Source organism: Pseudorca crassidens, chromosome 2 (genome assembly GCF_039906515.1).
Source record: "Pseudorca crassidens isolate mPseCra1 chromosome 2, mPseCra1.hap1, whole genome shotgun sequence".
Classification (NCBI taxonomy): Eukaryota; Metazoa; Chordata; class Mammalia; order Artiodactyla; family Delphinidae; genus Pseudorca; species Pseudorca crassidens.
Genome location: NC_090297.1, coordinates 39,625,205 through 39,649,998, shown reverse-complemented (window position 1 = coordinate 39,649,998; position 24,794 = coordinate 39,625,205). Strand labels below are relative to the sequence as shown.

The following is a 24,794-nucleotide window of genomic DNA, read 5'->3' as shown; positions in this document are numbered from 1 at the left end:
AAAAAAATAAAAAGAGCTTATTTTTCCTTTAGAATAGAAGGTTTAGAATAGAAGGCTAAATCCTTAAAATTTACCTTATTTACTTTATTTCCTACTATTCTGTGTAGCCCTGTTGGCTTCCTTGCTATTTCTAACTATCAGGCATGCACCCTACCCCATCCACAGGATCTTTGTGTTTATTTTTCTCTCTTTCTGGAATGTTCTTCTCACAAATGTCCCCCTGACTTAGGTCTTATGGTCTTCACTAGGGTCTTCAGGCCTTTACTCCCTAGATCTTTACTAGGACAGTCTTCTCTGTGAGGTCCCAATTGACTACTGTATTTAGAATTACAGCTCCTGCCCTACATACCCCTGCCACTCCACCCAGCAGCACTTCTTATCGCCTTTATTTTCTTCCCATGGTATTTACCATCCTTCCAGATACTGTATATTTTACCTATTTATTTTGGGCGGGCAGGTGTGTGTGTGTGTGTGTGTGTGTTTTAACATCTTTATTGGAGTATAATTGCTTTACAATGGTGTGTTAGTTTCTGCTTTATAACAAAGTGAATCAGCTATACATATACATATATCCCCATATTCCCTCCCTCTTGCATCTCCCTCCCACCCTCCCTATCCGACCCCTCTAGGTGGTCACAGAGCACTGAGCTGATCTCCCTGTGCTATGCGGCTGCTTCCCACTAGCTATCTATTTTACATTTGATAGTGTATAGATGTCCATGCCACTCTCTCACTTCATCCCAGCTTACCCTTCCCCCTCCCTGTGTCCTCAATTGAGTCCATTCTCTACTTCTGCGTCTTTATTCCTGTCCTGTCCCTAGGTTCTTCAGAACCATGTTTTTTTTTTTTTTTTTGGTTTTTTTTTTAGATTCCATATATATGTGTTAGCATACGGTATTTGTTTTTCTCTTTCTGACTTACTTCACTCTGTATGACAGACTCCAGGTGTGTGTTTTTAAATCTCTCTCTCCTTACTAGAATGTAAATTTTACTAGAATATAAGTTCTACAAGGGTAAGAATTTATTCATTTATCTACCCTGATTTATTATGAAGCAATGAATGAGTATGAGAACTAGAATTCTGTTTTGTTTGGCCTCATAGATAAACTAGACTATCATTATATATATCATGTGTATTTGTCCTTTGTTTTATATATACATCCCTACCTTTACCCTATTCCTACTCAAAAGCCATTGGAATTGATAAAGTTCTGTAGATTTTGGACATGTGGAATGAATAATCATATGTATTTAATGTCTAGTCATGCAGTGGTAGTAATGACTGCTACATTTTGAAATTTACCTTCAAATATAGCTGTGGCATTATATTTGATTTTTTTACTTTTACAAAGGGTATGTGTGTGTGTGTGTGTATATATATATACATGTATATATATGTGTATCTATATATATACACATATATATATGTATATATATAAAAAATTTTTAAACAGGTCATCAGAACACCTCATGGGAGAGACTTCGATGACTCTTTGGAAAGATATGATGACTATTTGAGTTCAAGGTCACGTAGCAAGCCCCAGCATTCATCCAGGACCTCACTCGTTCATTCAGCACCCTCTACAATGCCGAAGCATTCTCCAAGCCCTGTGTTAAATCGTGCTTCTCTCAGGGAAAGGTAATGCTTGGTCTCTATTTCTGTACTAAATTTTTGAGTAATCATCATTAGAAAAGAGCAGGCAGGGCTTCCCTGGTGGCGCAGTGGTTGAGAGTCCTCCTGCCGATGCAGGGGACGCGGGTTCGTGCCCTGGTCTGGGAAGATCTCACATGCCGCGGAGCGGCTGGGCCCGTGAGCCATGGCCGCTGAGCCTGCGCGTCCGGAGCCTGTGCTCCGCAATGGGAGAGGCCACAACAGTGAGAGGCCCGCGTGCCGCAAAAAAAAAAAAAGAAAAGAAAAGAGCAGGCAGTAATTATGTATGTGATGTGATTGTTCTTAACGGGATAATCTGATTTTAAGAGACTGACTTTAACTTGTTTTTGTTTAGAACATATTGCATATTATACAATGCTAGATACTCCTCCCCAGCCCAGTTCTCTCAAAGTGAGTTTATTAACTATTAGTGAGTTTATTAATTAGGGTCACTTTAACCCTAATTAAATTTTGTAGTTCCCAAGTGAAAAATAGAGTATATGATAGTTTGTTTTTAGTAGATTCATAGAGATTTAGTATTATAGTCATGGCTTATGTATAAAAATAGCATAGGTTATATTTTCCTTTTAGTGATAATGATGATACTATATATTATTGGTACATGGCGCCTATTTTCCTCAAATTACCTACCCCCAACTTGCCAAGAGAATCTTAATCGTCTGTCTGTCTTAACCTTATGTAAAGATTCTAGTTCTCCCTCTAAAAATGCTTTGGCAAACAAAGTTAGACACTTGTTATAATTTGAATGGGAAAGAAAGAATTCTTCTTCATCTGTTTTTGTTGTTGTTGAATCCAAATTGGAAATTCCTTGCCTCCCTCTTGGTAACATAGAAAACAAGAGTTGTCATAAATTAAAAAACAAAACCAAAAACCCAACCCTGGGTATTTAAGAAATTTTATAGAAATTTGAAAACCTAAGAGATATGCCGTCAACACATAGAAATAAAACCTATCTTTACAAATGGTATGAAAAAGCTAAAGTACCACACCAAATTCCTGTAGCGTACTTAGGGCTATCAGGCATAAATAAGAAAGTTTAAATTAGCTGTAGAGAGTCTATCAAAAGTTCATCTCAAAACTGATGATTTAAACAAGAGTGTATCAGTTTGGAAACTGTATTAAAACATCTCTGTCTTGAACAGATAGATTTATCTGTTTCCTCATTAGCCCTGTAAGCATTTGAAATGGGTATATGAAGGTATGCTAGAGACCCTCATCCTGAGATAGGGAATTTTGATGAACGTTGCTTCAAGTGTATTAGACTTATGCCTATGGAGATCAAGTTCAGACAGATAGGTAGGTAGGTAGGTAGGTAGGTAGGTAGATAGATACATAGATAGATACATAGATAGATACATAGATGGATAGATACATAGATACATAGATAGATAGATACATAGATAGATACATCTGTATATTTACATAGGGAGATATATGTCTGTGTATCTATAGGCTTTAAAAGTTCAGGAGAAGCTCTTGAAGAGAGGTTTTTCTACTGAAGTCTGGTAACTTGCATCTCAGTTTTCAGGGACTTTCTTTGATTTCCATGTCTGCTCAGATGTTCAGATATTCAGTTGGTGCTACACTCTTTTTCCCTACTTTTAGAATTAAGCACTTGTGGTTTTCTTTTTTTTCTTTTTTATTTTTTGTGGTATGCGGGCCTCTCACTGTTGTGGCCTCTCCCGTTGTGGAGCACAGGCTCCGGACACACAGGCTCAGCGGCCATGGCTCATGGGCCCAGCCGCTCCGCGGCATGTGGGATCCTCCCGAACCGGGGCACGAACCCGTGTCCCCTGCATTGGCAGGCGGACTCTCAACCACTGCGCCACCAGGGAAGCCCTTGTGGTTTTCTTGATTAGATTCTTTGCCATATCTGTAGGTTTTCAAGAATTTTTTTTACCTGTATCTCCTTGGATATGTTTTTATAAATATTGATTTATTTTTCTACCTTTTTGCATACTTTGCAGAACTCTCCAGTTGTCTACTACTATAGTAAAATATCAATTTTAGTCTTGTGTTATTTTATCCTTGTATATAATTGTCCCAGCTTTGAAGCCAGGTTGATAAATTCTTCACTGAGGCTATTTTCAAAAATTCTTTATTGAGGGTAGCTAAAGTCAACTGTCCCTTTTTCATATTTCAATGCAGGGGATGGTTTAGAGTAGGTAACAGCATTTACACATTTATTTTGATGTTGGATAGTAGATATAGATAAATAAGTTCTTTGCCAGCAGGATATCAGTGATTCAAATATTAAACATTACATATTTTACTTATGACTTGAGGAAATTTGAGGTACTTTTAAAATAAAAGAATATAATGGCAATTTAGTTTGAATACATCTAAATAAGTTAATAAAATTTTATTGGGGTACTTTCCAGGGTAAATAAACTTTTTTACTTTCACTAACGTAGAACACCTCTGCTTTGAGTGTATTTTCTAAAAAAGATCTAGATCTAGTCTATAGGAGAAAGTAAAATATATCAAACAATATGTCTTTAAGACATTACTAGGAACAAAAACATTTTGTTCTTTTTAGCACACTCAGTGCCACATCTTTAAATATAAGACTCTCTGATCTGGCTTTTAGGTCACCGAGAAATATACTATGTTTATACAATCCATTGGAATCAATAAACAATTTAAACTGATGTAAATGTAGATTTTATGTCCCAGGCAAACTTGGGAATATGACAGAACATACAGCTCTGGTTTATCTGGGTAAATCTTCATTAAAATTAAATAAGTTTTCCTCTAAGATTGCTGTAAAAAGCTGACTCCTTAATCATGTATATGAATAAACAGACTTTTGAAAACTTTACCAGTGACTCTAAGCAAATGAATTTATTTACAGTGAAAGTCCTTTTTGCTGTAAGCCTATTTAAAGAATACCTCCAATAGGGTTAACACACCATACAAGGGTTTCAATTTTGATTATAAGTGTTACATTTCAGAAGCAGTTTTCTCCTTAAAGTATAAATATTAATATTATGACTTATAATTTATATTAGCTTGTAGAGTTATTACTAAAATCAGACTAAGAAATAATAGAAAATCTAATTTAAAAGGAGCTGATATTCTTTTTAATCATGCTAAAGGTTTTGCTTTTTGTAAATGGAGTTAGATTGCTAGGTAATTATTTCTTATCCCACAGCACAGACTAGTGGATCCTCTCATAGTATCATTGAAGAGATCCTCTTGGAGCTGGATTTTGGGTCTCTGATTTTCAAGATGTGTTACATATGTAGCAAATAGCAAGGTCTGCCGATATATTTCCATAAATGCAGCAACACTTCCTATTACAAATGCAGGAGATTAAAATTTATATATAGTTGATCATCCATTACTGATTGCATTCTTTAAAACAGATTATATAAATCATTTATCCTGCTTAACAGTTTATACTTTGTGTAAACACGTAAAATTATAACTTTGTAAGAACAAACGGGGAGCTAGAAAGTTTTAAGCAACCTGTTAACATTTTAGTACTCATTGCTCTATAAAGGAATTATCAAGAATATGTCATGTAGATGCATTATAATCAGATGGATGTGGAAATTTTCATTATTACTTGTATAAAACAAATAAAGTAGCTTAATTATACAAGTGCCAGTTTTGAGTTTGGGAAGGGCATGAGAAAGAGGAATAGTTGCTTTCCTTCTTCTTTGACATGTTTAATTTCAAGACTGGAAAATAAGAACTAATTTTAAAGGCACTTATAGGTGGAGTTATTGCTCTAATATAAAAATTTATATCTTTATTTAAAGATAAACCTCTAAAGAATTATGTATGGAAATTGTTAAAATGGTCAGATATATAGATATGCTCTCCCCAAATCATGTCAAACTTTATTATTAAGACTGTTAATGGAACATATTGTGAGGACTTAATACTACAGTTGAGAATTAGTACCTGATTTTATATCTGCCTCTCGCCCTCGGTCAAAGAAAGAAAATATGTTATTTTAATCTTTTTATGTTATCACATAGAGATAAGAAAAAATAACTTTCTGTGTCTGGCATTTGGAAAGATTTACTTTTCTCTCCCTCTGGCTACAAGTCACCTTTGTTTTTTATGCCTACAGATTCCATTCTGACTGGTGTTCACCTTCAAACTGTGATGAGATCCATGACCGGGTAAAGAATGTCTTGAAATCACATCAGGCTCATCAGAGACATCTATATGTTAGTTTCTAAATTTTTCTTTTGAAGGCTTTTTATAATTAGGCATGAAAACCACCCAAGATGCTTAAAGCTCGCAAAGTTTAATCACTGGGAAGGAATAGAAAAGATACAACCTCCATTTAATGGAAGTCAGTGGTTTTGCTAAAGGCAATGTATCTAACTTCCTGCTTGACCTGAGTCATTATGCAAAATGTTGGACACAGATCATGTGAACTATAAAAAATGTTAGTGATAACTATCTCATAAAGAGTCAGTAAGTAGTGACTTTATGATAATTTTTTCACAGCCTTCAAAATATGGGAACCCTTGTTTTGTGACCCAGAATAAAGCAATTCCATTTCCTGCAAACAGATTTGATTAAATGGTAGAACGAGAGATGGGATGAGACATATGTATTTTGGAGAAGTTTCCCAGCTGATTTTTATGTTAATTAAAACTTAAAAGAGGAAAAGAAGAGGTCAGGTTTATCAGGTTTAATATTAGAGAAGATCAGTATGAGAATACTTTCTGACATAAGGCAAATAAACATATATATGAACAACAGCTGGGAAATAATTACAGTATATTATTCTTTTTGTGTTTGATTTCTTGTTTCAGTCATTAATTTAAAAACAATTGTTTATCATGAGTCATGTTGGACACCAAGCTTAGTCCTGGAGATATAACTGGATTATGTGACATTGACATCAGTTTGTACTGTTGAAAGTTTCTGTATGCATATTGATTTTAAATTAAATTTGTTTTCAAAGTGTAATATAGATAGTCCCAGTGACTGTCACTCCCAGGGTTAACATTATCCTAACTTCTAATAGCAAGATTAGTATCGTATATTTTTGATCTTTATACAAATGACATCCAACCATGTCTTTTCCCTTCTTTTCGTAGTTACTTCATTTTGTTTTTTCAATTCAGACATTTTTGCAATACAGACATCTTGTTATATGGTTCTGCACTCTTGCTGCTGCATGGTATTTCATTGTGTGAAAATACTGCCATTGATTTATGCATTCCTCTGTTTATGGACATGTGGGTTGTTTCTGGTTTGAGCTATTTTAGAACTGCTATGAACAGCTTATTCCTTGGGTAACATTGTATACATTTTATTTGGGTATGTCCCTACCAGTGGAATTACTCATAGAGTGTGTAAACATTAAGCTTTACTAGATACCGCCAAAGACTTTTCCAAGTGATTTTAACAGTTTACACTCCCACTACCAGCCTGTGTGAATTCAGTTTGTCCTCGCTACTACTGATAGGTTGTGTATGTGTGTGTGTGTGTGTGTGTGTGTGTGTGTATTTTAATTTTGGCATTTTGATAGTGAGAAATATTTTTATAACATAATGGTTTTAATTTGCTGTTTCTTGATGACTAGTACATTTGTTTATTGCTATTTGGATATCCTCTTTTGTGAGTACTTGTTCAAGTTATTTGCCTGTTTTTGTACTGAGTTGTCTCTTTTTTTGTTTTGTTAAAGTTCCATGTTGATTTTTGATATGTCCGATATATGTTTTGCAATTTTCTTTTTCCACTCTGTGCCTTGCCTTTTCATTCTCTTAATGGTATCTTTTGATGAAAAGAAGTTCTTACATACAATGAATCAAATTTATCTTTTTTTATTAGCATTTTTACAATTTTTGTCTTGTCAACAGAAATAATAAATCCAAAATAGGAATAGAGAAGAGCTTTATTAGAGCCAGACTGAGGACTATAGCCGAGGACACTTGAATTGTGAAGGAGAAGCACTTGAATTGTGTTCTGCCAGACTACAAAGCGGAGGAGGCTTATATCAGCAAAAACCGCAGAGTTACAGTTGGGTAGATGAGTTAAGTAAGGATTGGTTAGGGTCCGAAATGGCTGTGTAGTCACAGGGGGAGACCTTGAGACCTTCAGGTTGCAGCTGGCTGCAGCTGCAGATGTTGTTTTGAGAACTGCTGGTGGTATCCTTGAGTTTGATACAGTTCAGAAAATTTCAAGGTCTTAGTGATGCAGGAACATGTCTGAAACCACATCCACAGTGACCAACTGGCTCCATTTTGGATGCCTGAACCTCAGTTTCATATCTTGTCAGAACAAAGAACAAACATCAGACATGACAGGGGTACAGTCCTTCAAAGTTTCCAAAGAGACTGATTAGCACATACACAGCGAGTCAGCATGACCACAGTGTCTGAGAAGGGAACCGCATCTTCGAGGGAGTACTAGCATTAGTGTCATAGAAAGGGCCCACATTTATCCCTATCTTCCAAGTGGACATTCTAAACAGTCTGGTAAGTGCAAAGTGCATTTTTGTTATTTGCTGTTGTTGTTGTTTTTAGTTAAAGCAATTGTACAATGTACATTTGACAGACCATAAGACTGCTGGCTCTAGTTAGCATAAAGTTCAAGCCAAATGATGTACAAGCCAGAATGATTCCCCATACCTCAATATGTGAAAATTTCTTCCATCAGTCTAGTTCAAGATTCTATCATATGTTTTCTTCTAAAGGCTTTTTGTTGGAATTATTTTTTTCTGTATAGTGGTAGGTAGGTGTCAAATTTCATGAAAGTTTCAAGTTTTATGATTGTGAATATGTCTGTTTTTCTTTCTAGTTCTGTTAATTTTATGTTATGTATTTTGAAGCCAAATTGTTAGTTGGATACAGATTTCAGACTACGATACAAACCTCTTATGTAAACGTTTCCGTTTTGTTTCTAGTAATATTTCTTGTTTCACAGTATGTTTTGTCTACTAGTTGTATAGTTACAGCAGCTTTCTTTTCCCTAGTATATGCATGGTGTATATTTTTCCATCCTTTGCTTTTTATCAATATATTTAAAGTGTGTATCTTGTGAATAGCACATGAGATTTCTTTCCAATAATGAAAATCTAGAATTTTTATGTAGATTGATGCAGATTTTATTTGGATTAGTAACTTTTTAATTATCCATTTCCTTTTTATTAACTCATTATTCATTTTTTTACTATTCTGTTATTCATTTCCCTAGAGATTTCAACTTGCATATATAACAAATTATTTCTTTGCTGACCTCCCCAGTAATGTTGGGACCTAAAAACAGTTAACTCTTTTTTTAACCCACCTCTTCCTTTTTTTTTTTTTTTTTGCCGTACGCGGGCCTCTCACTGTTGTGGCCTCTCCCATTGCAGAGCACAGGCTCCGGACGCGCAGGCTCAGCGGCCATGGCTCACTGAGGGGCTGAGGGGCCCAGCCAATCCACGGCACGTGGGATCTTCCTGGACTGGGGCACGAACCCGTGTCCCCTGCATCGGCAGGTGGACTCTCAACCACTGTGCCACCAGGGAAGCCCCCACCTCTTCTTCTGAACATCTATTATGATGAATTTTGATTCTACATATATAAAACACACAACAAATTAATTTTGTTTGCATAGTAATTTTTAATCACATATTTACCCTTTCTATTATTCTTCATCCTTTCCTGCAATTCCATATTCCCATTTGGATTTTTGAGTCATTTTCCTCCTGCCCAAAAAACTCCCTTTAGTACTTTCTTTCATGTTATTATCCTGGCTTTGAATTCCAGTTTTGTTTGTTTGAAAACATCATGATTTTACTTCTGTGTAGGGTGGTTTTACTAGATATAAAGTTATCAATTTCTAGGTTGGTGGTTATTTTCTTTGGCACTTTTTTTTTTTTTTTTTTTTTGCCGCCACACCACATGGCTTATGGGATCTTAGTTTTCTGACCAGGGATTGAACCTGTGCCCTTGGCAGTGAAAGCAGTGAAAGTAGAATCCTAACCACTGCACTGCCAGGGAATTCCCTCCTTGGGCACTTTAAAGAAGCCATTCATTTGTGTCAGTTGAAAAGTCAGCTGTCATTCCTTTGCAGTAATGTGGAGTTTCCCCCCTCTGTTGCAATTAAGATTTGCTCTTCAACTTTGTGTTTAGTAATCGTACTGTGATATACCTAGATGTAATTTTCTTGGATCAATTCTACGTTAAGTTTGCAGAGCTTCTTAAAGTTTTAGGTTGATATCTTTCAGCAGTTTTGGAAAACCTGTTCATTCTTTCTTTAAACATTGCTTCTGCCCCAATATCTATTTACTGTCCATCTGGAATTTCCAGTTACATTTATATAAGGTCTTTAGACTGTGTATCATATGTATCTTATGCTTATTTTGATGTTTTTAATTCTTTTTTTTTCTCTCTCTTTCTTTCTAGTTTAGATACTTTCTTTTGAAATGTCCTCTAGTTTGCTAATCCTGTCTTCTGCTCTGTTTACATTGCTGTGAAAACTATTTGAAACTTCTTGAAAGACATAACTTTCAAGAACGTCTTGAAAGACATAGACTACCGAGGCTAACTCAAAAAGAAATAGATAATTGCAATGGTTGTATATCTATTAAAGAAATTTAATTTAGAGTTAGGAATCTTCCATAAAAGAAAACGCTAAGCCCAGAGGCTTTCTCTAGTGAATTCTACCAAACCTTTAAGGAAAACATAATGCCAGTTTTACACATTCCTGAAACTAGAAGAAAGAATACTCCCCAGGTCATCTTATGATATCAACATTTCTTCTGATGCCAAAACCAGACAATGACATTACAAGAAAAGAAAAATACAGACCAAAATCCTTCATGAACATATATGTAAAAATCCCTAACAACATATTAGCAAATTAGAACCAGAAGTATATAAAAATGAAAATACATCCTAATCATGTGGGCTTATTCCAGAAATGCAATGTAAATTCCTCCTATTAACATAGGAAGAATAGGATTAACATAGGATTAGATACATATTTGTTCTCAGGGTCATTTCAATAGGCAGAAAAAGTATCCAACAAAATTCAACTCTATTCATGATAAACACTCTTAGTAAAGTTGAGGTAGAAGGATACTTCGTTAACCTAATAAAGACCATCTTTGAAAAACCTACAGCTAACTTTATACTTAATGGTGAAAGACTGAATACTTTCCCCCTAAGCTCAGAAACAAGGCAAGCATGCCCTCTCTCACCATTCCTTTAACATCATACTGGGAGTCTTAGATAATGCAGACAGGCAAGAAAAATAAATAAAAGGCATAAAGGTTAGAAGGGAAGAAACAAAACTGTATTTGCAAAGGATATGGTTATCTATGTAGAAAATTCCAAACAACCTAAAAGCTCCTAATAAGTGAGTTTAGCAATGTCACAAAATACAAAGAAAGTAATATTTCCTATATACCAGCAATGAACAATTGGAATTTTAATTTAGAAAACCCATACAGTTTACAATAGCACCAGAAATTGAAATGCTTAGGTATAATTCTAACAGGATTATACCTAATGCAGGATCTGCATTCTGAGAACTACAAAACACCATTGAAAGAAATCAAAAAAGATAGAACTAATCAGAGATATACCATATTCATGGATTGGAGGACTCCAAATTAAGATGTCAATTTTCCCCAGTTTGAACTCTAGATTCAATGAAATGATAAAACTCCGTCAAGCTTTTAAATAGATATTGACAAGCTGATTCTAGGATGTATAGAAAAGCACAGGAACTTGAAAAACCAAAACAGTTCTGAAAAGAACAAAGTTGGAGGACCCACTACCTAATTTTAAGACTTACTGTAAAGCATAGCAATGAAGACTGTAGTATTGACTAAATTATAGACACAGATATCAAGGAATAGGAGAGATACTCTGGAAATAGACCCACACAAATATTGATTTTTGACAAAAGTACAAAGTCAATTAAATGGAGTCTTTGCATTTGTTGTCTTTTTAACACATGGTTGTCGATAAATGAAAACAAAAACAAGCTCCTTGACACATAATTCAAAATATATCCTAGGGGCTTCCCTTGTAGCGCAGTGGTTGAGAGTCCGCCTGCCGATGCAGGGGACACGGGTTCGTGCCCGGTCTGGGAAGATCCCACATGCCGCAGAGCGGCTGGGCCTGTGAGCCATGGCCGCTGAAGCTGCGCGTCCAGAGCCTGTGCTCCTCAACGGGAGAGGCCACAACAGTGAGAGGCCCGCATACAACAACAACAACAACAAATATATATATATATATATATATATATATATATATATATATATATATATATATATATATCCTAGACCTAAAACATAGTAGAAAATCCACTTAATTTATATTTAGCAATGACTTTAGATATGACACCAAACACATGATCCATAAAGGAAAAGCAAAATTATTGATAAATTAAACTTCATTGAAATTAAAAACTTTTGCTCTGTGAAAGACACTGTTAAGAGAATAGAAAGACGAGCCCTTGTGTGAATGAAAATATTTGCAAATCACATATATAATTAAGGACTTATATCCATAATTAAAATGTATAAAAACAACTCTTCAGACTCAACAATAAGAAAATAAATAACCCAATTAAAAATGGGCACATGAAGCTTTGCGCAGTGGCAGTATCGTAGCCAATGAGGTTTATCCGAGGTGCGATTATTGCTAATTGAAAAATGGGCACATGATCTGAACAGACATTTTTATCCAATTAATATATGAAAAGATGCTCAATAGTCTTTACAGAAATGCAAATTAAAACTACCTGAGATGCACTACACACATACTAGAATTTGTTAAACAGAAACATCCCCCGACCCCAGTGCCGCAAAGAAACCCTGCAAAACTTGCAGTAGCAAATGCTGTCAAGGATATGGAGCAACAGGAATTCTCATTCGATGCTGGTGGGAATGCTCAGAGGTACAGCCACTTTTGAGGACAGTTTGAAGGTAGTTATGTGTAAGTTTAAACATACACTTATATGACCCAGCAGTCCTTTTCTTAGCTGTTTACCCAAGTGAATTGAAAGCATATCTTCACACAGAAACCTGTACATGAATGTTTATAGAAACTTTATTCATCATTACCAAAAACTAGAAGCAAACAAGATGCACTTTAATTGTGAATGGTGAACAGACTGGTATAGCCATTCAATCGAATATAATTCAGCAATAAAAAAGAATGAGCTATTAATGTATGCTACAACATGATGCATCTTAAGTTTAGTTTGCTAAATGAAAGAAGCCAGAACCCAAAGCTACACATTGTATGATTTTATTTATATGACATTGTTAAAATAGCAAAAGTTAGGAGATGCACAAGCTGTCGACTACAAAGAAACCAGCCTCACAGGGGAATTTTTAGGGTACAGGAACTGCCTGATATACTGGTGTGACTGATACATAATTTTATGAATTTGTCAAAACTCCTAGAAAAATGTACATTAGAAAGAGTTAAATTTATTGTATTAAAAATTAAAAGTGTGATGTTGGGTCTTCTGAAGAATTAATGTAGATTATATTAAACTAGCAGTATTAAAAATACAAGACGTATCTTTAAATTAGCTTATCTAAATTACTTTGGAATATGGTATTTTGGCTGGATACTGTAACACTAAAGCCAAAAAGAACTACATGATCACTATATTCTTGTTTAGGGATCACCAAACTTTTTCTGGAAGGAGCCAGATAGTAAATATTTTGTGAATCTGTGTGCCATAGGGTCCCTGTCACAACTACTCAGCTCTGTTGATATGGCATGAAAGCAGTCATAGACAACACATAAACAAATGAGCATGACTGTGTTTCAACAAAACTTTATCCATGTGCACTAAAATGTGAATTTCATGTAATTTTCATGAAATATTCTGTTTTATCCCCCCAGTCATTTAAAAATGTAAAAATTACTCTCAGCTATCAGCTATACCAAAACAGGCAAAGGGCCAGAATTGCCCTGGGAGCTGTTTGCCAACCCCTGCTCTAGTAGATAAATGTGTTTCATACAGAGATATGGACTAACAATTCTGATATTACATCTATATAAGAGTTGGATAAATAAGTAAATAAATTGTGGATAAAACAACCAGGTTTCTTATTGTCAGAAAAAAGAAGTTATAAAGAAACAAGATGGGAAAAAGCTAGAATGAACCCTGGGAAGTTGGATTAGAGTCTGAGATGACAGTTTTAATTCATGTTTATTTTAATATATACAGATAGATTAATTCAGAGATATAGATATATGAATATACATGGGTTAGTATACACACATATTTCCTGTCTTTGCCCTCTGAAAGGGCCTAGAAGGAGTGACAACCCAATAGCAACATGGATACCCAGCTCCCAGATCTAATACCTATCATGTATTTCTAAATACCTATTTTCTGTGAAAGTTACCAGGGCTTTTTTCTTAGAGCAATAGCTAATTCTCGGGGTGGAGCAGGGAAAACAGAAGATTAGCATAGAACATCTTGTAGTGTGGAAAGTGAGGAATTGTTCAAGAAAGGTGAGGGGAATAGGGGCATATCAAAATAGAGACATAGATGTAGAGAACAAACCTATGGACAGCAAGAGAAGAAAGCGGGGGGGTGGGTGGTGGCGGTGTGATGAATTGGGAGATTGGGATTGGCATCTATACACTAATGTATAAAATAGAAAATAAGAACCTGCTGTATAAAAAATAAATAAAAACTCAAAAAAAAAGAAAGGACACAGGAGCAACCTGAATGAGCCCCAGTGGCCATTTCTGGAATAATTTGAGCAACGAAATAAATAGCATTAGTATCAATTATAATCCAAACAATAAAATAAATATCCATGAGTCCACACTGATGTAAGTGAAACAATGAATGACTAACGGTGAGAATGGACCAATCTTCCTTACAGAAGAATCCTAAATAATAATTGTTGATATTGCCCACTCCAGGAGATAGAGCTTAATTCTTCTCTTCTTGAGTGTGGGCTGGACTTGGTTTATGTCTAAGAATAGAGCATGGAAAAAAGAAATAGTAATTTAGGTGGAGAAATCTGGCAAATGACACCACCTTATTATCAAAGTGATCAAGATTAACATCACTAGTGATAACTCATGTTGATAGCATGTATCCTTTGATATCAGGGGATGTGAAGGGCACGTCTGTGTCATATGGTTCCCCCAAACCCATAAGTTAGTCTAAACATGAGAATACATCAGACAAAACCAAATTGAGGGCTTCCCTGGTGGCGCAGTGGTTGAGAATCTGCCTGCCAATGCAGGGGACACAGGTTCGAGCCCTGGTCTGGGAAGATCCCACATGCCGCGGAGCAACTAGGCCCGTGAGCCACAACTACTGAGCCTGCGCGTCTGGAGCCTGTGCTCCGCAACAAGAGAGGCCGCGATAGTGAGAGGCCCGCGCACCGCGATGAAGAGTGGCCCCCGCTTGCCACAACTGGAGAAAGCCCTCGCACAGAAACGAAGACCCAACACAGCCATAAATAAATAAATAATTTTTTTAAAAATTGAGAAATTTTTTACAAAATACCTGACAATATGTCAAGATCATGAGAAACAGGGAGAACAGAAACTTGTCACAGATTGGAGGAGACTAAGGAGAAATGATGACTAAATGCAACATGGTATCCTGTATTGGATCCTGGAACAGAAAAAGTACATTATTGGAAAAACTGGTGAAATCCAAATAAAGTCTGCAGTTTAGGTAATAGTATTGTACCAATGTTAATTTCTTGGTTTTTGCAAAATTTACTGTGGTTACATGAGATGTTAACATTAAGAGAAGCTGGGTGAAGGGTGAAGTTCCTGTGTACAGGAACTCTTTATCTTTGCAGTTTTTCTCTAAATCCTAAATATTTAAAAAAAAAACAAAAAACAAAAAACAAAACTGTCAAGTTCTTAATTTTCAGCCCTTTGGGCTTTTACCTGAGAGTTGGTGTGGTTCTAGGCCCCTTCCTTCTCATAGGTACTATTTATGACTCTTATCTTCTCAGGCAAGACAGCTGAAAATCGCTTCTGCTTTTCAGAGGCTTTTGCTGAGCTTTTTTTGTCCCTTCACCCTGCATAGTTTCAGACATTCTGCGAGTGTCTTGAGGGACCCATCAGGTCAGTTTTGCACCCATCGTGTCTCATTGGGTTTTGGCCTCTCAGATTATTAATTTTGTCCATCTAGCATAGTAAGACTGCCAAAACACTGCTGGTATATTTGTCCTCTGGCAGTGGACCTGTGACAAAGCATAGATTCTCAACATTTTGTTCTATTCTCAGAATCCACAAATGCCCCCAGGAAAATAACAGCTGCAGACTATTAACTCACCTCTCCCCTCAGGAATCTTGGCATCACTAGTACTGTTGTTTAAGCAGCTATCTAATGCCTTAAATATATATATATAAGTATACATGTACACACACACACACAAACAACCCCGTCCTACTCAGAAGTGAAAGACAATCACATCACTTCTTTTTTTTTTTTTTTAACATCCTTATTGGAGTATAATTGCTTTACAATGGTATGTTAGTTTCTGCTTTATAACAAAGTGAATCAGTTATACATATACATAAGTTCCCATATCTCTTCCCTCTTGTGTCTCCCTCCCTCCCACCATCCCTATCCCACCCCTCTAGGTGGTCACAAACCACCGAGCTGATTTCCCTGTGCTATGTAGCTGCTTCCCACTAGCTATCTACCTTACGTTTGGTAGTGTATATATGTCCATGCCACTCTCTTACTTTGTCACAGCTTACCCTTCCTCCTCCCCATATCCTCAAGTCCATTCTCTAGTAGGTCTGTGTCTTTATTGCCGTCTTACCCCTAGGTTCTTCATGACTTTTTTTTTTTTCTTAGATTCCGTATATATGTGTTACCATATGGCATTTGTTTTTCTCTTTCTGACTTACTTCACTCTGTATGACAGACTCTATCTAGGTCCAAACACCTCACTACAAATAACTCAATTTCATTTCTTTTTATGGCTGAGTAATATTCCATTGTATATATGTGCCACATCTTCTTTATCCATTCATCCGATGATGGACACTTAGGTTGTTTCTATCTCCGGGCTATGGTAAATAGAGCTGCAAAGAACATTTTGGTACATGACTCTTTTTGAATTATGGTCTTCTCAGGGTATATGCCCAGTAGAGGGATTGCTGGGTCGTATGGTAATTCTATTTGTAGTTTTTTAAGGAACCTCCATACTGTTCTCCATAGTTGCTGTATCAATTTACATTCCCACCAACAGTGCAGGAGGGTTCCCTTTTCTCCACACCCTCTTCAGCATTTATTGTTTCTGGATTTTTGATGATGGCCATTCTGACCGGTGTGAGATGATATCTCATTGTAGTTTTGATTTGCGTTTCTCTAATGATTAATGATGTTGAGCATTCTTTCATGTGTTTGTTGGCAATCTGTATATCTTCTTTGGAGAAATGTCTATTTAGGTCTTCTACCCATTTTTGGATTGGGTTGTTTTTTTATTGAGCTGCATGAGCTGCTTATAAATTTTGGAGATTAATCCTTTGTCAGTTGCTTCATTTGCAAATATTTTCTCCCATTCTGAGGGTTGTCTTTTGTATTGTTTATGGTTTCCTTTGCTGTGCAAAAGCTTTTAAGTTTCATTAGGTCCCATTTGTTTATTTTTATTTTTATTTCCATTTCTCTAGAAGGTGGGTCAAAAAGGATCTTGCTGTGATTTATGTCATAGAGTGTTCTGCCTATGTTTTCCTCTAAGAGTTTGATACTGTCTGGCCTTACATTTAGGTCTTTAATCCATTTTGAGTTTATTTTTGAGTATGGTGTTAGGGAGTGTTCTAATTTCATTCTTTTACATATACCTGCCCAGTTTTCCCAGCACCAGTTATTGAAGAGGCTGTCTTTTCTCCACTGTATATTCTTGCCTCCTTTATCAAAGATAAGGTGACCATATGTGCGTGGGTTTATCTCTGGGCTTTCTATCCTGTTCCATTGATCTATCTTTCTGTTTTTGTGCCAGTACCATACTGTCTTGATTACTGTAGCTTTGTAGTATAGTCTGAAGTCAGGGAGCCTGATTTTTCCAGCTCCATTTTTCATTCTCAAGATTGCTTTGGCCATTTGGGTTCTTTTGTGTTTCCATACAAATTGTGAAATTTTTTGTTCCAGTTCTGTGAAAAATGCCAGTGGTAGTTTGCTAGGGATTGCATTGAGTCTATAGATTGCTTTGGGTAGTAGAGTCATTTTCACAATGTTGATTCTTCCAATCCAAGAACATGGTATATCTCTCTATCTATCTGTATCATCTTTAATTTCTTTCATCAGTGTCTTATAATTTTCTGCATACAGGTCTTTTGTCTCCTTAGGTAGGTTTATTCCTAGATATTTTATTCTTTTTGTTGCAGTGGTAATTGGGAGTGTTTTCTTAATTTCACTTTCAGATTTTTCATCATTAGTGTATAGGAATGCCAGAGATTTCTGTGCATTAATTTTGTATCCTGCTACTTTACCAAATTCATTGATTAGCTCTAGCAGTTTTCTGGTAGCATCTTTAGGTTTCTCTATGTATAGTATCATGTCATCTGCAAACAGTGACAGCTTTACTTCTTCTTTTCCGATTTAGATTCCTTTTATTTCTTTTTCTTCTCTGATTGCTGGGGCTAAAACTTTCGAAACTATGTTGCATAAGAGTGGTGAGAGTGGGCAACCTTGTCTTGGTCCTGATCTTAGTGGAAATGCTTTCAGTTTTTCACCATTGAGGACGATGTTTGCTGTGGGTTTGTCATATATGGCCTTTATTATGTTGAGGAAATTTCTCTCTATGCCTACTTTCTGGAGGGTTTTTATCATAAATGGGTGTTGAATTTTGTCAAAAACTTTCTCTTCATCTATTGAGATGATCATATGGTTTTTATTCTTCAGTTTGTTAAAATGGTGTATCTCACATTGATTGATTTGCGTATATTGAAGAATCCTTGCATCTCTGGAATAAACCCCACTTGATCATGGTGTATGATCCTTTTAACGTGCTGTTGGATTCTGTTTGCTAGTATTTTGTTGAGGATTTTTCCATCTATGTTCATCAGTGATATTGGCCTGTAGTTTTCTTTCTTTGTGTCATCTCTGTCTGGTTTTGGTATCAGGATGATGGTGGCCTCGTAGAATAAGTTTGGGAGTGTTCCTTCCTCTGCTATATTTTGGAAAAGTTTGAGAAGGATAGGTGTCAGCTCTTCTCTAAATGTTTGATAGAATTCGCCTGTGAAGCCATCTGGTCCCGGGCTTTTGTTTTTTTGAAGATTTTTAATCACAGTTTCAATTTCAGTGCTTGTGATTGGTCTGTTCAAATTTTCTATTTCTTCCTGGTTCAGTCTCGGCAGGTTGTGCATTTCTAAGAATTTGTCCATATCTTCCAGGTTGTCCATTTTATTGGCATATAGTTGCCTGTAGTAATCTCTCATGATCCTTTGTATTTCGGTAGTGTCAGTTGTTACTTCTCCTTTTTCATTTCTAATTCTATTGATTTGAGTCTTTTTTTCCCTTTTTTTCTTGATGAGTCTGGCTAATGCTTTATCAATTTTGTTTATCTTCTCAAAGAACCAGCTTTTAGTTTTATTGACCTTTGCTATCATTTCCTTCATTTTTTTTCATTTATTTCTGATCTGATCTTTATGATTTCTTTCCTTCGCTAACTTTGAGGGTTTTTTGTTCTTCTTTCTCTAATTGCTTTAGGTTCAAGGTTAGGTTGTTTATTTGGGATGTTTCCTGTTTCTTAAGGTAGGATTGTGTTGCTATAAAGTTCCCTCTTAGAACTGCTTTTGCTGCATCCCATAGGATTTTGGGTCATCGTGTTTTCATTGTCATTTGTTTCTAGGTGTTTTTTTGATTTCTTCACTGATCTCTTGGTTATTAAGTAGTGTATTGTTTAGCCTCCATGTGTCACATCACTTCTTTTAATTACCTTAATTTGTTTTGTCTCTGACCTGCCTTTCTCGAATGGAAGGCAGTAAGGTGGCTCATGTTGGCTTACACTGGACACTAAATCTCAGTATCTTAAGTGGTTTTACATTAAGAGCAGCCTGAACACAAACTCTTCAAATTAGTCTTTTTTTTTTTTTTGCCTATGTTCTTTCATTAAGTATATGTTGAACATTTTTCCTCTAATATCTACATGCTCTGTACCTTGCGCTATGCAAAGCACTGGGGATATTTTCATGAAATCAGATTTTCCATAAGGAACCTGTATAATCCAGTGATTATTTTATAAACTAAAAAATGAGTGTGAAAGATTAAAACAGTGTGGCATAGTATACGATTAAGTATAAGAATAAAAAGCATAAGTAGGAAATGTTATTGTTCTTCCAGAGAAAAACTGAAATTATTTATATAGGAATAATAACTATTAAACATTCACTATAGTCCAGGTACTATACATGTATTTATTATTCCATTTTATCCTCACAATAATCTTACAAAGTAAGTACTATTAAAAAGTACTATTTCAAAGATGAGGAACTGAGCCTCAGAAAAGTTGTAACTTCTATATAAGGTCACATGGCTACTTAGCTTGGTTGGAGCCAAGATTTGAGTCCAGATTAATACTATTTGATCTTAACCACTAAGCTCTACAGAGATAAACCCACAAAGTACAATCTGATACATGTAAGCCTAATAATATGCCTAAACCTTAACATGTGAAAACAAGATCCATGTTCAGAAACAAACACTAACATACCAGAGACACACATTGTGAGCTGTACACTAAAACACACTCCCTAGACACAGGTCAGACCAAAGTCCATGTTGGACCTGCTTGAAGGATACTCACAGAGAATGGTAGACCTTATTAAATATAAACATTAAGTGTTTTTACATTACATCACAAAGAATTTTTAAAAGTAAAAACGTATTTTTATTTCACAAAGAATTTAAATATGAGGCTCTTCTGGGACAGTGAAAAAGTCCTTCAAAAATCATTAAATATTTGATTAGTACAGAGAAGTGTAAAACATAGTTTGCCAATCCTTTATAAATGAAGAGAACCCACCTCAAACAAGCTAATGGAAGTCAGTGATCACAAAAGATCCTATTGAAAATAAAACCCAGTTGAATGAGGAGAAAACACTCAGCATTTTGACTTAATTCAAGAAAATATAAGATCATTTCAACAAAGACCCCAGTCCTTTTGCTATCACATCTGAACCCCAGTTTCTGGTGCCTTTTGACAGAAATAAAGAGAATGTGACTTAATCCTATAAGCCTATACTCTCTAGAAATTCATGTTTTTATATAAAACTCATTCTGGAAATTGTTAGGTATAATCCAGTTAAAGCAGAAGGTTCTTGTTGGGCCAAATCGTGGAAAAAGCAGAATAGGAAGCATAGACTTTATCCTGAAATCCAGGAAGTCATGAAGTCAGATGCATTCAAAAGTTAGGGTAGGGCTTCCCTGGTGGTGCAGTGGTTGAGAGTCCGCCTGCCGATGCAGGGGACACAGGTTCATGCCCCGGTCTGGGAAGATCCCACATGCCGCGGAGCGGCTGGGCCCGTGAGCCATGGCCGCTGAGCCTGCGCGTCCGGAGTCTGTGCTCCGCAACGGGAGAGGCCACAGCAGTGAGAGGCCCGCGTACTGCAAAAAAAAAAAAAAAAAAAGTTAGGGTAGGTGTTGAGTATTGTGACCAATAGAGAAAGTAAGTCTATGACCTCTCTGTAGGAGAAAGCCACTGCTCAGCCCTTGTTAAGTGTTGCCATATAGGAATTCAGGCGCAATGTTGCCAGATCTTCCAATTATTTTTAAAAGTACTGATTTTTATATAAATATGCCAAAATAGTATAATGAAAGAATAAATCAGGAAGGATAGGGTATGTGATTTGCCAAGGAATAGTATGGTTTAAATTTTAATAGTTTGAAGTTGATTAGTAAGTTTAACTGAGATGAATTGAGTTGCTACTACATACCAGCTGTGTGCTGTTTTATGAAGGCTCTGTCTGGAACCAGTTTGTTCAACAAATTACTTCTCTGTTAACAGTTTCCTGATAGGTTTCTTGTATTAGTAGAATTAGTATATGTAACATACTTAGAATGACACTGGCATATAGAAAGTGTTTAATAAATGTTTGCTCTTGTTTTTTTTTTAAAATCACTTCTCTATGATGGTGATAAAAGGGAGATTATTATAAGTCTCACAAAGGAATTATGAGATTTGTTACTTTTTTCCTCTGAAAAACCAACTTTTGGTTTTACTTCTCTATTGTATGTATTTTTCCTACATTATTAATTTTTGGTCTATATCATTTCTTTTCTTCTCCTTTCTGTGGAATTAATTTGCTTATCTTTCTCTTAAAAACTTTTGGTGACTATTCACGTCATTAAATTTAGGCTTTCTCCTAAGGTATACATGTATTTAAGACTATAGATTTCTTTCTAAGTAGTGTCATAATTTTACTACTATTTCTAATTTCCTTTGTAATTTTTCTTTTACCTTTGGGTTATTTAAAAGTGTATTTGTAGAATTCCAAACATTCTTTGGGTGGGGGAATTTTATTTTTTCTTTTTAAAAAAATTTTTTGCTTTATTCTGCTATGTCTTGAGAACACTTGATTTTTCAGTCTTCTGAAATTTTTGAAACCTTATTTATGCCCAGGATATGGTCATTTTTTATTCCAAGTACACTTAAGAAAAAACACATGTTATCTGTTTTTGTTGAGTTTAGTGTGCTTGACAACTAGGTCACGTTTGCTAATGTGGTTCAGTTTTTCTTTATCCTTACTGACTTTTTCTTGTCTGCCAATTCTAGCAGATACTGAGAGACACTTCTTTAAAATCTCCCAATATAATTTGCCTGTTTTAATTTGCCTGTTCTAACAATTTCAGCTTTGTATATTTTGGAGCTATGTGATTAGATGCATATAAATGGAATTATAGTATTTAATGTCTTTATTTCTAGTAATAATGTTTCTTTAGGTCTGCTTTATTTGATATTGCTATAGCTAAAATAGCTTTATATGCTTAGTGTTTTAGAGGAATGGAAAAAAAAATATATATATATACATTTTTTTTTTTTTTTTTTTTGCGGTACGCGGCCTCTCACTGTTGTGGCCTCTCCCGTTGCAGAGCACAGGCTCTGGATGCGCAGGCTCAGCGGCCATGGCTCACAGGCCTAGCTGCTCTGCGGCATGTGGGATCTTCCCGGACCGGGGCACGAACCTGTGCCCCCTGCATCGGCAGGAGGACTCTCAACCACTGAGCCACCAGGGAAGCCCGAAAATATATTTTTTCATTCTTACACTTTGAACCTTTCTGTTGATATTTAAGGGGATTTTTAAAATAGCATATATTGACATTTTTATACAATGTGGCAATCATTGTGTTTTAATTGTAGTATTTAGTCTGTTCATATTAAACATACCTACTGATATATTTGGATATAAATCTACTGTTTTCTATTCATTCTACCCCTTCTATATTATGTATTTCCTTCTATTTTGCCTTTTTTTGGCTTGAGCATGTATTATTTAATTTCCTACCACATTAACTTGTGCTACTTTCTTTTTTTATTATTTTGATGGTTACATTAAAGATTAAAAACAAGTATTTTTTTAAAGTTGAATATAAATGAACATATTAATTTTATTATTTTCCTCCTCACTTAACATACTATTATTAGCCTGTTTTTATTGTTTGTATATTTTAAGCATCATATCGCATCATTATATTTTATATAGGTGATGCTCATTTAGATGTAATCATATTTTACCATTTTGTGGCTCTTCATTCTACACTGCATCTCCAGGCTTCCTCTTTCATAGTACTCTAGTTATTTCCTTTAGCGTGCAATTCATTATTGAATTCTAGTATTTCCTTTAGCCTGCAATTCATTATTGCAGATGAATTCTACCAGGCTTATTGTTTTGTTTTTTTCTTTTGTTTGAAAGTTTATTTTAACTCAGTTTATGGAAGATACTTTTTTCTGGTTATGGAATAAGTTGGCAGTTATTTTCTTTCAGCACTTTCAAGCTATCATTCTATTGTTTTGGTAAAGTTATCGGTCATATTGTTGCTACTTTGAACACGTCATTTTTTAAAAAAATATTTATTTATTTATTTGGCTGTGCCGGGTCTTAGTTGCAGCACACGGGATCTTTTAGTTGTGGCATACGAACTCTTAGTTGTGGCATGTGAGATCTAGTTCTGTGACCAGGGATCGAACCCGGGCCCCCGGCATTGGGAGCACAGAGTCTTAGCCAGTGGACCACCAGGGAAGTCCTGAACATGTCATTTTTAATTTTTATGCTTTTAAAACTGATAACTATAACTCAGATACAGAATATTGCATAAGACATATGTTGCTAGATGATTTTTTCCAAGATGAGCATCTTAACCACCTGCCCCATCAGGATATAGAATCTAGCCAGCCATCCCAGTAGCCCTCTCTGTAGTCCCTTAAAATCACAGCCCTCCCTCATCCGTGAGAACAATCCAGTGTCCTGATTTTTATGGAAATTATTTCTTTACTTTTATAATATTATCCCCCAAGTGAGCATTTCTTTCTTTTTTAAAAAAATTTTAATACAGTTTTAAAGGCTACACTTCATTTACATTTATTATAAAATATTGGCTATATTCCCTGTATTGTACAATACATCCTTGTATCCTATCTTACACCCAGTAGTTTGTACATCCCTCTCTCCCATCCCTATATTGCCCTTCCGCTCATTGCAAACCACTAGTTTGTTCTCTATACCTGAGAGTCTGCTTCTTTTTTGTTATATTCACTGGTTTGTTGTATTTTTTAGGTTCCACATGTAAGTGCTATCATATAGTGTTAGTCTTTCTCTGTCTGACTTATTTCACTTAGCATAATGCCCTCCAAGTCCATCCATGTTGTTGCAAATGGCAACATTTCATTCTTTTTTATGGCTGAGTAGTATTCCATTGTATATATCTATACCACATCTTCTTTATGGCCACTTCTTGATGACTACTTACGTTGCTTCCATATCTTGGCAATTGTAAATAATGCTGCTATGAATATTGTGGTGCATGTATCTTTTTGGTTTTTCTTTTTCTTTCAGATTTATACCCAGGAGTGGAATTGCTGGGTCATATGGTAGTTCTATTTTTAGTTTTTTGAGAAACCTCTGTACTGTTTTCCACAGTGGCTACACCAATTTACATAGCTACCAACAGTGTAGGAAGGTTCCCTTTTCTCCAC

General features: G+C 35.6%; 1 protein-coding gene and 1 pseudogene across 2 annotated transcripts in view; both read left to right on the top strand.

The window, feature by feature from the left end:
* SPATA6 (spermatogenesis associated 6) overlaps nucleotides 1–24,794 on the top strand; it is a 157,810-nt gene that overhangs the window by 93,667 nt on the left and 39,349 nt on the right. The window contains exons 10-11 of one of the 2 annotated variants that reach the window (XM_067726066.1): nucleotides 1,455–1,639; nucleotides 5,757–5,808. In XM_067726066.1, coding sequence (XP_067582167.1) covers nucleotides 1,455–1,639; nucleotides 5,757–5,808 — 237 coding nt within the window. Of the gene's footprint in view, nucleotides 1–1,454; nucleotides 1,640–5,756; nucleotides 5,857–24,794 lie in introns of both variants that reach the window. The other variant, XM_067726065.1, reaches the window with a different exon arrangement.
* Nucleotides 12,232–12,362, top strand: LOC137220390 (U4 spliceosomal RNA; annotated as a pseudogene).